Genomic DNA, 14,912 nt, shown 5'->3' with positions numbered 1-14,912 from the left:
ATAAGCCGCTGCCTTCGGCTCAGGTCATGATCTCAGGGTCCTGGGATCGAGGCCCGCATCGGGCTCTCTGCTCAGCAGGGAGCCTGCTTCCTCCTCTCTCTCTGCCTGCCTCTCTGCCTGCTTGTGATCTCTCTCTGTCAAATAAATAAATAAAATCTTTAAATAAATAAATAAATAAATAAATAAATAAATAAAATGGTAACACAACTATAGTGCTTAAAATTGATGTGAGGCTTCTGGAAAACATGAAGCATGGCTTTATGTATCAGAAATTCTAAAAATAGCTTGGGGCCTATCTTAAAACTACTTAAATTTATTTTTATTGTTTGGATTCCAAAGGCATCCAAACATCTAAAGAAATTTTAAAATAGTGACAGCATTTTTAAGATTTTACCCATTTATTTGACAGACACACAGCGAGCTAGAGGGAGCAAAAGCAGGGGAGTGGGAGAGGGAGATGCAGACTCCCTGCTGAGCAGGGAACCTGATGCAGGGCTCGATCCCAGGACCCTGGGATCATGACCTGAGCCACAGGGAGAGGCCCAATGACTGAGTCGCCCAGGCGCCCCAGTGACAGCATTTATAACATTTACCATGTTATAGTTCTCATTAATTTTTTTTAAAGATTTTATTTATTTGACAGAGAGAGCACACATAAGCAGTGGAAACCACAGACAGACAGAGAGGGGGAAGCGGGCTCCCCACTGAGCAGGGAGCCCAATGCGGGACTCAATCCCAGGACCCCTGGGATCATGACCTGAGCCGAAAGCTGATGCTTAACCAACTGAGCCACCCAGGTGCCCCAGTGACAGCATTTATTTACCACGTTACAGTTCTCGTTAATTTTATTTTTTAAATTTAAATTTAATTAACATATAATGTTTGTTTCAGGGATGCAAGTCTGTGATTCATCAGTCTTATATAATAACCAGTGCTCATTACAACACATACCCTCCCCAATGTCCATCACCCAGTACATTTCTCATTTATTTGATGCCATTTAAATTTTAAGCAAATAAAGTACTATTTTATTTTTTTTTAAAAGTGAAAAAAGTTCATTTTACTTTATCTAGTCATCTTACTGGATGACTTACAGGTATAGACATCATCGTGGGCAACCCAGGTGGTAGCAGTCATCAGAGCTCAGGAATCGCCTTTAGACCCCTATAGGAGGTCACACAAAATGCAGAGGCATTTGCAGAACAACCATAGAGGTACTCCTGTGGGCCTGCACATCCCTAAAGGGGAAATCTTCTCAGGCCAGTCTTTCTGTGTCCTCTCTTATGTTGGTCAAGCACAAAAGAGCAGAAAACTATCTTTTAAGTCTCCCAAAGAAAAACTAACCAATTATTTTAGAAATAGCTAATTTTTAAATTTCATAGCTAATAGACTAGTAGGACATAGGGATAAGAGTCTTGAATCAACTGTAGAGAGACTTCCTTCACTCAAATCTTAGATTCCTCCTTTTGGAACATCCATATTTTAGATCATGTATGTATCATGTCTCGATTTCTTTACAGACATCTGACCCGGATGTGATCCTCTGCAATTCCGTACAGTTGATCCGTGAACGGTTGACTCTGTCTGAGGATGGACCAAGAATCGGGCACCAGGAGGAACAGAAAGATGACTATGTGTATGATATTTACTACTTGGAGACGGCCACTCCAGGATGGATTGAGAACATCCTCTCTGTGCAACCCTATTGCCAGGAGTGGGAGCTGGTAAGGGGGCCCATGTGACGATGAGAGGCATGAAGTAGCCTAAGCAGTTCTCTGGTCTGGGTGCTTTGCTTGGGTTCCACATTGTCTCTTAACTCTTATCCTTGTTTAAATGGAAAAATTTATTCTGAATGCCTTTAGGAACCTGGGTTTAGTGCAGGGAATTTTGAGAATGACAGTCTACACTGATAATTTTTGCTCTTAATAGATCTTTTACAAGATTTGCAACATCACCTTTATCATTTATAACATCCATTTCAGAGGAAAACATGTTTCCCATATAGGGGCTTATAATAAAGACAGAATAAACCAGAAATTCTTAACATGAATGGGAATAAAAACTTTTTTTTTTAACTCGGAGGAAACCTTGGATTAAGAAAACTAACATCCTGGCTTTTTTTTTTTTTTTTTTTAAGCAATCTCTATACCCAATATGGGACTTGAACTCACAACCCTGAAATCAAGAGTTGCAGCTCTATTGACTGAGCCAGCCAAGCACCCCTTGAAATCATTATTAAAACAAATTCTAAAATGAGGCAAGGCACCTTATCCCATACCTGCATTGCAGCCATAGCCTCACAGTTAGGCACCCACGTTGGACCATTGCATAGCCTCTCTTCCTGCACACCTCGCACTTGGGTTTTGGTTCTGATTTTGGGCATCACCCATAATCCATATCATCTCTCTCCCACCTGACTGTCCACTTAAAGATCACTGCCAATACCTACTCAGAGCTGTCTCTCCTCCCCACCATGGTGTGTACGCCTCTGGAGGTCATCCTATCCTGCTAGGAGTGTGATGGCTGGAGCTAGACTCTGAGGGGGGAGTAGGCCTGCCATCTCTACCTTGTAGCCCAAGGTTACTACAGCCTCTTGTGCAGCAGACTCAGACCAGCTCCTAGGCTGCCTGTTTCCCAGACGGTGCTCTTAAGTGATTTTTCCGAGTTGGTCTGCTAATAGCTTTCCCCACAGCACAACCTTAGAAGTTTTGACTTATACTCAGGTTTGTGTTGAGATATGCAGGTGAATGATGACCAGGAACCAGAAGATATTTATGAAGATGACGATGATGAGAACAGTGAGAATAACTGGCGCAATGAGTATCCAGAGGAGGAGAACACAGACGGAGATGAGTCCAGAGGTACGGGGGTGGCAGTCTTGGATGGGAAGGGACCGGTGGGATCCAAGACTGAGGTGTGAGCATAGTTACCATCTTAACTGTATAACTTACCTGGCTTTCCTTCTCTGCTGTTGAACTCCCAACAGCTCAACCACAAGCTGTTGGAGCTATAATAGGAGCCCCAAGAACTGGTGTTTCCAAAGGACCTGCTGGGGTTTTAATGTCAGTCAGGCCCAGGTTCAAATCCTTAGTCTGTCATTGCATGTCTGTACATCTTGGGGAAGTTACTTCACCTCATCCTCTCTCCAGAAAACAAGAGTATTGCACTAACTTCAGTGATTGGGATTAAGGGAAACATCTCAGCTCAGTGTCTCTACTCCTGCTTCAGTCAGGAAGGTATTGAAGAGGTTTGCCAGTCAGAGTAGGGCTAGGATTTTGATAAATCAGTTATCTAACTTCTCAAGAAGTTGCTTTGTTTATGTTTTGAGAAAGATGCCACAGAGATACGGTACCTGGGGGAAAGAGGAAGGAAAGATATTCTGATGATACAGTTCCTTCAGGGATTATGTTCTTTGTGCCAACAAAAAGATTCTTTGGTGTCTGTTAATGGAGGGACAATTAATTAAACTGTGAATATTCTACTGGGGAAGTACCTGTGCTATGTTAAAAGGATAGGGACAAACGTGATATTATGTTTACAATATGACTACAACTATAGTAACAAAAAGAAATCCTTTACCTAGGGGAGAAATGAAAAACTACTCCAGTGTTAAGGGATTTGGTTTAGGTGGTAGAAACAGGATTGCCTTCTTTTTACTGCCCTAAATTCTCTTTACTGAGCAAGTATTTTAGAAGGGAGAACAACAACAAAATATGACCCAAAAAACAGACCTTCTTGAGATGGGAGAGTTACAGTGGTCACCTAGAAACTCACACAGAGCCCATTCCTTTTACCATTCTAGGCTCAGATGAATATGACAGCCTCAGTGAAGAGGAAAGAGGCAACAGCAGACCACAGATGTGGAGCAAATACCCTTTGGATGTGCAGAAGGAGTTTGGCTATGACAGCCCCCACGACCTGGATTCAGACTGATGTTCCTATGATACATGTGAAGTTCAGTCATGTGCCCTGAGGTCTCTGCCTGCAGCTTCAGCCACCCTGGTAACATCCCTGGGTTTTGTAGTTTAACACAAAAGGAAAAAGCGTGTCCAGCAGCACCATCCGGTCAGTGGAAACTTGAGCTAAAGGAATTTGTCTTTTTTAGTAACAGTAGGGCCCCTTTACCTCAATCAAAAATGACTCTACAGTCTAGGGGAAATAAATGCCATAAAAGTGAAGCTTCCTCGCCTGGGGATTTTCCCATTCTCCTCCTATGCTAAAGCCAATAAGTGGAAGAGAAACTCCTGTTTCCTCAGCACTAAGCTTTAGCTTTCCCATACCACCAGGCCACTGCCTCTACTGAAAGCTGGTTCTTTTGATAGAATCTAGAAGGGCTACATTGGGTCCTTTATAGCAGCACCAACAGGATAGTGGTGGCTGTTAGAGAGGGAAGTAGACTCTGCCTGAGCTCTGAGAAGTTTTAAGTTATTAGCTGTCTCCACCGCCCTGCTTCCTGACTCTGATAATAGTTGTAGAGACTGCTGTTTTCCTTTGGCAGTGGTGCCAGGGAGAACAGGATGTATGAATGTGATACTCTGTGTTTAGTAAAAATTAAAGAGAACAAGAAAATTCCTTAAAACCTTTTTTTTTTCTTTTTTAAAGATTTATTTATCTGAGAGAGAACACAAGCCGGAGGAAGGGGCAGAGGGAGAGATGGATCCTCAAGAGACCCTCCTGCCAAAGCACAGAGCCCAGCGTCGGGGGTGGGGAGAGGGAGGATGCAGGGGAGTGATTCCAGGACCTCGAAACTATGACCTGAGCTGAAATCAAGAGTTGGCCACCTACCCCATTGAGCCACCCAGGTGCCCCTACTTAAAAACCCTTTAAATCTGAGTCTTTTTTTAAATTAACATATAGTGTATTATTTGCCCCAGGGTTTTGTTTTGTTTTGTTTTTTAAGATTTTATTTATTTGAGAGAGAGCATGGGGGGTGGGATTGGACAGAGGGAGAGGGAGAAGCTGGCTTTCCCCTGAGCAGGGAGCCTGATGCTCAATCCCAGGACCCTAAGCCAAAAGCTTAACTGACTGAGCCACTTAGATGCCCCAGATCTCAATGTTTTTACATGTTTTTCCACTGTACTCACTCTCTCCCATCCCCACCCTCCACCAAAAATGGGGAGACAGGTTTCAGGCTTGACCTTAGACACTAAGGACTTCAAGCAAGTGAGGAAAAGGTAAACATATCCTAAAATTAGCTTTCCAGTGAGAAAGGTCAGCTATTCACAGCACTCACCAAAAACAGTGACCAATTCTATTACCAAAACTTAGGTTCCCTATAAGGAAAACCTGACCCTACTTCTTTGCATACCTCAAACATCTTAACTCGGAGTTGGCACTTCTTCTAATAATGTAACATTGTCCCATAGAACCTTGTGCAAAGATGGGTATGTTCTATATCTACACTGTGTAGTAGTGGCCACTAGCCACATGTGGCTCAGCTCTTGAGAAGTTCACCTGAGGAATCAGATTTTTTATTTTAACTAGCTACATGTAGCTAGTAGTTACTATACTGGACAGCACAGGTCTGGGAAAACAATACACAGAACATTTTGATTCAAAATGTGCTTTCTTGCCATGTGCCACAGACTCACTATCATGTACACGGGTATGTCTTCTTCCCACACTTTTAAGATTTCATATTCTTCCATCCTGCCTCCACCCATTCTTCACTATGTATTCATTTTGAGGGTCTTTACCTACTTTATTTCCTATTCACGTTAAACCATCCTAAGTGGTTAAATTCTGTGTGTTCACATACTCAGGCTCTACTCTTGTGGCTAGAAAACCAACAAACTATTGATTTACCATCCTAACTATCCACAAAGGTACAATTCAGTGTTGCAAGCAATAGGCAGCAATTTATACGTATAATACTAGTCATCTCAGTCTCCTGTAGGCATAGAAACAAAGGATTAAAAACCACTCCGTGCCATTATAATGTGCTCACTGCTGTTTATGTACTCATTAAGGTTTGCCAACATTAAAGGGCTGACAATCTCATACTGTACCTACTGCAAAAGAGATTAGCACACCAGGAGAAGGATTGAAGGAGACGAACAACAAAGACCTTGCAGAAATTTAATTCCACCATGAAACTTGACTGCTGTAGGGAGTCTCTGGCTTCCCTCCCACAGAAGGGTTCCTGGGTGAAGTCTGTATCCAGCACAGAGGGGAAGAATGCAGTTGCCATCCAATAATGAGAGGGGGATGACATGGCTCACTAAGCTTGTTCTGGGGCACTTAGGGTGTGAGGCCCATGCTTCCCCCAGGAGCCACAGGGGGAAGCAAGTTCCTGGGATTAGCTGGTCATTTACTTCAGGTGAGAAAGCTAAAACCTGGGTCAGGGATCCTTAAGACAAGCACACTCTGCTTAAAGGATTAGCTCCAGAGGATCCCTGGGATAGGTGCCATCTTGGCTCAGACAGGAGTCATGTTTACGTACTCTAGGCAAGTCAGCCTTTGCATAAGACTCCCTGTTGCCAGAAAGGATTTTGCTGTGCAAATCCCCAACCCATGACAGTAGGAATGTCCCCTCATTTTCTCATCCATACATGCCCTAAACCGAAGGCAGCTGTCCTCATGCTCCCCTAAATTGTCTTTATTAAACAAGTATGGCCAAGGTTGCTCCCCTGGCTGCAACTGAGGCCACTTGATAGAAAAGAATGGTCAGAAAGGGAGATTGCCTCATAGTTCTTGTCTTTACCAGTGACCAGTTCTAAAATGATAAGATGTCCAGGCATGGAGTTAGCCAAGTCAGCAGGTTCCTCTGGAGCCAGGATGACAGTGTCTGGAAGCATCACAGGACAGCTGTATAGTCCACTGCAACCATGGCTGCCCATGAGGGAACATCCATGAGGCCAAGCCTACTCTGGCCTGACCTGGATGCTAAAAGCACACCCTGAGCACCAGAATTAGTTGCTTCCAATCATGCAGTCTGCTGAGGAGCCAGATTGAGGTTGAAGCAGCTTTGTCCCCCAAAGTCTTCTCTGATCTCCACAAGGAGAAAATAGATGTCCACACAAGTACCAAGCTCTTCCTGAGACTGCAGGCCCATCAGACCTCCAGCAAGGGGAGGCAGACAGGACAGGAATGCACTATCCTGACGATCCACACCAAGACAGTTCAAGAGTGTAAACAAAGCCCAGTGCTGGGGACAGAAAAGGAGGATGCAGTCTGGTGTGAGGTTTTTGGAAAAGGGCAATGACCACTTCTAGCACCAAGGTGGGCTTGCGTGGGTCTGCACAGCAGTCCCTCACACCAGCCCTTATAGACAGAAACAAGCTATTTGGTGGCTTGAGTCCATGAGATGTTCTCTAAGCCATTGATGGCTGAGAGAATTCAGGTAATCCACTTGAATTCTAAAACAGTTTATGTCCTCCTAAAGGTCATACCAGGAACCAGAGGTTTACCTTCTATCATCTAGAATAAAGACCTGAGGTCCCAAGTAAAATAAGGGATTATCCTTCAAAATAGCAGAATTTCAGACTTCTGACTCATGAATTTTTTCATTTGTCCTTGCTGATTTGAGCCAGGTGCTTATATAATCTGTGACCTACTGACCAAAATGTAACCAATACACGAGTAAAAAAAAAAAATCTTTAAAGTTCATCTTTGCAGCTAAGACTCAACAGAAGACTGTGCTAAAACCAAGCAAAAAAATCTGTGGTCAGAGGCTGACCCACACCAGCACACAGAGACACCTCTAAGGGCAGAGGGACTCAGGAGTATTTTGAGTTTTTAAACACAATCAGCTTATTGCATCCTGAAGATGAATGAACACCAGTGCTATGCCAGAACTGGTGTCCTGGACTAAATAATGTCAATAAATAATGAAATACAGCTGTCTTCCTAGGGAAAGATCTTGAGTCAGAGGAAGAAGTGGTAGCATGTTAGGCCTCTAGAGTCAGGTGTTTGGACCTGATCAGAGGAAACCTTCCCATAAAGCAGCCCCTTTGTAGAGGCTCCTGATTCAAACCTCAAATAACAAATTCCGAACCACCAGCCACATCTATTAACCTAGCACTCCCTCTTCCCTCAGTACAGTTGCCCAAGTGTTTGGTAAGCTATACCGACTCAACCAGGATTAAAACTAAACTATTCCCCTGACCAAGCCCTCCCCACCACCACCCTCTGTAAAGTTCCCACTTTCAGGCTGGCCTTGGACCCTGAGTCTCCTCCCACAGCTTACCAATGAGAGTGACCGCCAGAGCAGGCCATCAGCCCTGAGTCCCCCTTATATAATGTGGGCCACCAGACTCCTTTAGGACAAGAGGGTTAGGCCTGCAGTCTTGTCATCTGGACTTTGGTGGCTGGCCTTCCAGGCCTCAAGGGACATCACATCTGGCCTCTAGTCCGTTTTCCTCTCAACCTTTTTCTCTTCTGCTACATCAAGCTCAGTCAGGACACAAAAGCAAAGCTTCTGGGTGACTCTGGTGACAGCAGCTAAATGAAAATAGAGAACAGAATTCAGCAAGCTGACAGCCTACAACTTCAATATGAACACCCCAAAGTTGATTAAAGCATGTCTGTGGTTCCCTCCCACCTGTCGCCTGGGTATACTGCACCAGGCTTTGCCTCTTACCACCAGCCAGCATCACTGTCCTTCCTTCCGTGCCCAACCAGAAAGTGATGCATGACTCCTCATCTTCCCACATGGATTGCACTTTAAAAAGGGAGTGTTTTAAGCCAAAAATAGGACTCTAAAGTTAGAACTAAAGTGCTCATGTCAAGATCAAAAGGGAAGAAGTCATGTGGAGCAACCAGGTCTCATGGTCTCCAGCATATCACTAGTATAAGGGAAGCTGTTAGCCACCACTCCCACCTCTGCATGCATCTGTGCGCATGCATGTACGCGCGCGCGCGCACACACACACACACACACACACACACACACACACACGCACGCCGTGCGTAATGGGCAAAGAAGCTCACCCAGGACATTCCGAATGAGGACTGGCCTCTGGGACTCCGGCAAGTAAACACCCACGAAGTAGACAGGAATCCCAGAGAGGGCAATCCCGATGCCAATGAGGGAATTGATAGTGTCACTGTATAGCGGCACAATCACCAGAAACAAGGAGCATATGCAGAACACGATGGGAAAAACCAGGCTCAGCTGAAATGGAGAGAGGTGAGATATTAGGTAAAGTGCTATGGGGAACAGGGTACAGAGAAGTCACGATGGGGAGATGGCCCACCCCCCCCCAGCCTGTCCAGAGTCACTGACCTTGAGAGGCCGGGGTCGCTCGGGCTCCTTCCAGCGAAGATAGAGCTGTCCAGCAACAGATAGGCCCACAAAGAACCAATAGCTAAAGCTGAAGTAGTTGATGAGCAGGAAAACATCTTCCACGGTGAGGTAGATGAGTGTCATGGTACACTGGAGGGGGGAGATGGAAGGAGGAGTGGGCATTGTCACCACCAGGCCATTCCAGGATACTCCAACCACCCAGCAATCAGTACCAGGTCTGCTGCTCACTGCTGATTTAGCTTATCAGGTCACCTCCAGTTATTTTCAGTGACCCCTTGGCATCAGATAGGTCTAACCACTGTATTAACCTTCAAAGTGGAATCTCTCCCTCTCCTATTAAGGGCTCTTCCTATACACAATGCCTCCCTTCTTTTTGCAAACACTTTAATAAACAAGCCAGACTCCTTTCCCCTTCTGATGGCAGAGTGAGGTCCTCCTCACTTTGATGCGCCACCATCCACATTGCCATCTGGATACCATTACTCCCGAGTCTCAACTACCTGGCATACAAACGGAATCAATGCCTCCAGAACCATCTCACTGTCCTGGGGTCTTTGAAATGCAGATTGACAAAATGGATCTATACCCCTGATAAGAGAGGTATGACAGAATTTGCCCTCTGGAACAAGAGTCCTAGAAGACAGAAATTGGGGACTACATCCTGTGACATGGTCAGATTTACTTAATCTTCAAGAATATGGAGTTCCCCCCACCTAGTCTTTTCACCTAGATTACCAACAAAGGATTTAAAACAAAAGGGACCCATTCTGGGGAAAGAAGAGGGACTGTATTGGAAAAACGGGGGCAGAAGATGATTAAAAGACAAGATGTCAGATCTCCCCTAAATTTATAAGTTCAATGTGATTCCAATGAATATACTGAGAGGATTTTTGTTATTTTGACAAAATAACAAAGTTCATAAGGACAAACACAAACATGGAATAATTGCCAGGAAAATTCCAGGGGTAAGAAGAAACTAATGAAGTATCATCAGTCCCTCTTTAAATTTCTCAGTACAAAGCTAAATAATGAAACTTGACACTGACAGGAAGGGTTGAGCTGATGATAACTATGTAAGGGGTATATAATTATACTTGGCATATATGAAGCACTATCTACTATATATAAATCTATGATATGCAGGGGCACCTGACTGTCTCCTCAGTGGAGCATGTGACTCTTGATCTCAGGGTTGTGAGTTCAAGCCCCATTTTGTGTGTAGAGATAACTTAAATCTTTTAAAAAAGAAATCTATATAAAGTCTATAATATGAAAAGAAGTCCCTGGGTAGTTGGTATACAACTGGCTTGGCTTTTTAAAATGATTTAATTAAAGGGGCACATGGGTGGCTCAGTGGGTTAAACCTCTGCCTTTGGCTCAGGTCATGATCTCAGGGATCCTGGGATTGAGCCCCGCATCAGGCTCTCTGCTAGCAGGGAGCCTGCTTCCCCCTCTCTCTGCCTGCCTCTCTGCTACTTGGATCTCTCTCTCTCTGTCAAATAAAATCTCTCTCTCTCTGTTAAGTAAAATCTTTAATTTAAAAAAATGATATAATTAAAATGAACAAAAAAATAAAAAAAGGAGGGGCACCTAGCTGGCTCAGTCAGGGGAACACAGGACTCTTAATATCAGGGTCATGAGTTCAAACCCCATGTAGGGCATGGAGCCTAGTTAAGAAAAATTCAGGAATGCCTGGGTGGCTCCATCAGTTAAGCATCCAACTCTTGATTTTGGCTCAGTCATGATCTTAGGGACATGAGATCAATTTCTATATCGGGCTCTGTACTCAGTATAGGGTCTGCTTGGGATTCTCTCTCACTGCCCCTCCCCCTGCTCATACTCTCTAAATAAATAAATAAAATCTTTTGAAAATAAAAAAATAAATTTTACAAATTTATTTTTATATTCTTTTGTACCATTTGCCTTCTCTCATATGTTTTATATTTTTAGAAACACCGAGTATCTGGGGAAATACCTTAAGAAGCTACTATACCTCCTACTGACAGTTATAAAGTCAGCAAGAGTACCACAGTTCTCCACACTCCCCCAGCAGAGCTTACATTGAACAGTAAAGCAGGGATGGGTGTAAAACGCTCAATGTGGATCATGGACAGAACATCTGGGAGGTGGCCCTCACGGGAGCCCACGAAGAACAACCTAGTAGAAGGATAAGAAGTGTGTCAGGATGATCCTTTCACTAGGCCATGTAGCCACACTCACGTGACAAACTAGGCTCAGAACTCCACAAAAACACAGGAGGCAGTCCTCTCAGAGGAGGATCCCGTGTACTGTATGCATGCCCAACCCCCACCCTCACCCCTCAACTTTTACCCATAGATGTCTCCAACCTCCAACCATGGGTACTTCCAGTGTTAACCAAGAATGTCCTACCTCTCTCTTGGCCATGGACACCCCTGAGCCCCTCAGCCATGAAACCCACCATCACCCAGTGGATGCCTCACCTTGCCATCACTCACCGCCACCCCAGTCCATTCCATCAGGGGTACCCCCCTCTACCACCTCACAGATTTCACACTTTACACAATGGCTTTTTAAAGAAGGGCAGCAAGCCTTCCGTGCTCTCTGTATATCTTCCCTGAGCTCCTGATACAGGATAGGCCAGGACAAGCCTGGGCCTCAGAGACAACCCAGGCTTCCTCTCTGTCCCCAAAGAGCCCTACCGTTTGAGAAATAGAGCAAGAGAGAAAGGAACTACCATCCAGTGTAGACAGCATCATCATGGGGCATAAAGCACTCACCAGCCTGGGAGTAAGCTGGGGGAACAAAAAAACTTCACAAGAGATGACCACATCTGGGCTGGGAAGAAACTGGAGTTTGCCAGAAGGTGAGCAGATGGGTGGAAAACAGCATAGGCAACAGCAAAAGAGGTGTGAAGGAGTGAAAGAGAGTGACCTCCTTGAGGTTGGTACTAGAATGCCTGCAGTCCCATGTTAAGGTATGTGAGGAAACAGCTAAGAAGACCGTGCAGCTGAGACCATGCTGTGGAGTCTGAAAAAACAAGGAGAGTCTGCTGTGGCTCTGAAGTAAAGGCTTGACAGCATTTAGCAGAGACTCTGGTGGCATCACGGAGGCCAATTAAAGCAGGGAGAGACTAGCGGACAGGGAGGAGGCCAGATAAGGAAGTAATCTGTGGGGTGCCTGGGTGGCATAGTCAGTTAAGCCTCTCAACTCCTGATCTGGGCTCAGGTCATGATCTCAAGGTCAGGGGCTCCAGCCCCGTGTCATACTTCGTGCTCAGCACAGAGTCTCCTTGGGACTCTAGCCTTCTGCCCCTCCCCCTACCTCTCAAATAAATAAATCTTAAAAAAAGCTTATCTGTGATAACTGTCCCGTAAGAGGAGACCTGAATGAGGGTAGACACCCTGGCTGAAGAGAAAACAAGACAGATGTGACCACCTCAATCAAATCTGGTGATCCTTTGCATGTACATGTGTATATATGTGTGTGTGTGCATGCAAGAACATGTTGGAGCTGGAAAAAGAGGGTGAACACCAAGGGAAAAATAAAGAGGCCAAGCAAGGAGAACTGATAGCACACAGCATCACAGCTAAAGACAAAGCACAAGTGGAGGGCACTGAGATACTTGTGAGCCACTCAGATGGAGCCACAGGAGTTGATGAGACCATCTGGAAAGGTCACAGGGCAAGATAGTAGGAGTTGGCCCACATAGGTTAATAACCTGTACTGGGAAGAGAAGAAATACAGTAGAGGGGATGCTGGAAGGGGACTGTGTGCGGGTGCAGCAAAAGTGTCTAGTATAAAGCCAGAGATAACTACATAGGTAATAAAGAAAAAGTGAGAAGTTAACAAACAATTGTGAAATACCTCTACATCACTGTAGTCCCCTTACTTGCTGGTCCAGACTCTTACTCTCAGAATCCCCTATCCCCACTCCCACCCTGTCAATGCCACAACAGAGCTGAGTGAGGTTAAAAGGCACCTATCATGCAAGTATTTTAAGAAGATTGACAGAGCCAGCTGGAATGTCTTGGGAATCAATAAGGGTCAGTCTATGGGAAACACCACCTTTGGGTGCAGTAACTTATGAAGAGTCACATCTGGGGCACCTGGGTGGCTCAGTGGGTTGAGCCTCTGCCTTCGGCTCGGGTCATGATCTCAGGGTCCCGGGACCGAGCCCCATATCAGGCTCTCCGTTCAACAGGGAGCCGGCTTCCCTCTCTCTCTCTGCCTGCCTCTCTGCCTACTTGTGGTCTCCCTCCCTGTCAAATAAGTAAATACAATCTTAAAAAAAAAAAAAAAAAAGACTCACATCAAGTGCAACCTTAGCCATACCAGGTTGAAGTAAGGGAAGATGATACCACTGTTTTCCAAGACTTTGATCTATTACTCTGGTTACCCTAGGGAGGCCCCAAGTACATGGACTGTGGTGTCAAAACCAGTAAGAAGAATAAATAGGACAAAAATTATTTCTTTTATTAATTCATCCTCTTACCTGTTCATGTAAAAAATTTGAATGCCTACTATACTCCCAGCCCTAGGGACAGCAACATTTATATGGTGAGTGAAAGAGAAATCAGGAAAGAAGCCTTTCTCTCAAATATCAGAGTGTCACAAAGTCACAGGAATAGTTTCAGAAGTAGAGGGCCATAAGCATCACTTGCATCAGGGGTCCAATAGGATAAGGACTAAAAGCAGGCTAAGAAGCAGGTCATAGGTCCACTTAATAATATTTTTTAGGTAGCAGAAGTCAAAGTATAATGGCTAGAAAAATGAGTGACAGTCAAAATGCAGACCATTCCCTCCAGAAGTGTGTCCAGTAAGGAGGGAGATGAGGAAAGCTGTTTTGTGACTTCACTAAGCTGAGATGAGAGAAGCTTGTGCAGAGCGGGCTCCTACTGAACATCTACCAAAGAGAAGAGCCAAGTGATGAAGCAAAGTGCTAAGAGGGGGTAGTGCTGGGGCCCCGAAACCAGGTAGCACAGTCAGCCTGGAAAAGCAGAACTGTTCCTTTCTCTGAAACAATAGGAAGGACAGATGCTCTTATAGATAAGTCTCTACAGAGAGGAGAACAGAGCCTACCTGTCAGCTTCAGTGATTTCTGTGAAGTGAGGGGCAGAGTCACCCTGTACCAATACCTGGTCCACAACAAGTGATCACTAAGATTCTTATCTACACCAAGCTATAACCTTGCTCCCCTCTACCTCTAACCAATCTGTCATCACCTCAGATGGAACTGTGAGCTTCAAGCATACAGATGTCTGCACAAAGGCCAGCATATGCGCGCACACAAGTGTACACACACACACACACACACACACACACACACACACACACTGTACATCCAAGAGAAAGAAGGGAAAGAAGGGCTCTTACTGGCTCACCTAGAGCCTCAGAAGATTAACTACTGCAGTCTGTTATTGGTAAAGCAGGAACACATTACCTTGATGAAGCAAAGATAGATGCATTGAGGCCCCCAAAGCAGGACAGGGCAACAGCAATAGGAATGGTCCAACTGAACAGGCCAAATGTCTGGTCAGCAAATGTCTGGGGACAGAGCACAGAAGTCACTCAGCACAAGACAGGGTTTCATAAGCCTCCTGTACCTATGCTATGTCAGGACAAACACTGTCACTGCCGAGCAGCCCACCCTCTGTCCTAGATCCACCATCTCACTCTGCAGAGC

At 44.9% G+C, this 14,912-nt stretch overlaps 2 protein-coding genes across 7 annotated transcripts in view; one reads left to right on the top strand and one right to left on the bottom strand.

The window, feature by feature from the left end:
* SLC7A6OS (solute carrier family 7 member 6 opposite strand) overlaps positions 1–5,923 on the top strand; it is a 9,144-nt gene extending 3,221 nt beyond the window's left edge. Inside the window, exons 3-6 of one of the 2 annotated variants that reach the window (XR_009400945.1) lie at positions 1,521–1,724; positions 2,744–2,861; positions 3,803–4,002; positions 4,603–5,923. Coding sequence is in view for 1 of the 2 variants with exons in the window: in XM_059383566.1 (XP_059239549.1) it covers positions 1,521–1,724; positions 2,744–2,861; positions 3,803–3,933 (453 nt within the window). In the remaining variant the exon portion in view is untranslated. The other variant, XM_059383566.1, reaches the window with a different exon arrangement.
* Positions 5,924–6,008: 85 nt separating this feature from the next.
* The window catches only part of SLC7A6 (solute carrier family 7 member 6), a 34,868-nt gene continuing 25,964 nt past the window's right edge, over positions 6,009–14,912 (bottom strand). For 4 of the 5 annotated variants that reach the window (XM_059383561.1, XM_059383565.1, XM_059383562.1 and 1 more), the window contains 5 exons: positions 14,670–14,773; positions 11,308–11,404; positions 9,227–9,376; positions 8,932–9,115; positions 6,009–8,442 (listed from right to left, as the gene is read on the bottom strand). In XM_059383561.1, the coding sequence (XP_059239544.1) occupies positions 8,348–8,442; positions 8,932–9,115; positions 9,227–9,376; positions 11,308–11,404; positions 14,670–14,773 (630 nt within the window). In that variant the 3' untranslated portion in view covers positions 6,009–8,347. The remainder of the gene's footprint in view (positions 8,443–8,931; positions 9,116–9,226; positions 9,377–11,307; positions 11,405–14,669; positions 14,774–14,912) is intronic. The other variant, XR_009400944.1, reaches the window with a different exon arrangement.

The sequence above is a fragment of the Mustela nigripes genome, chromosome 17, assembly GCF_022355385.1.
Source record: "Mustela nigripes isolate SB6536 chromosome 17, MUSNIG.SB6536, whole genome shotgun sequence".
Classification (NCBI taxonomy): domain Eukaryota; kingdom Metazoa; phylum Chordata; class Mammalia; order Carnivora; family Mustelidae; genus Mustela; species Mustela nigripes.
This window is presented reverse-complemented; position numbering and strand designations above follow the sequence as displayed.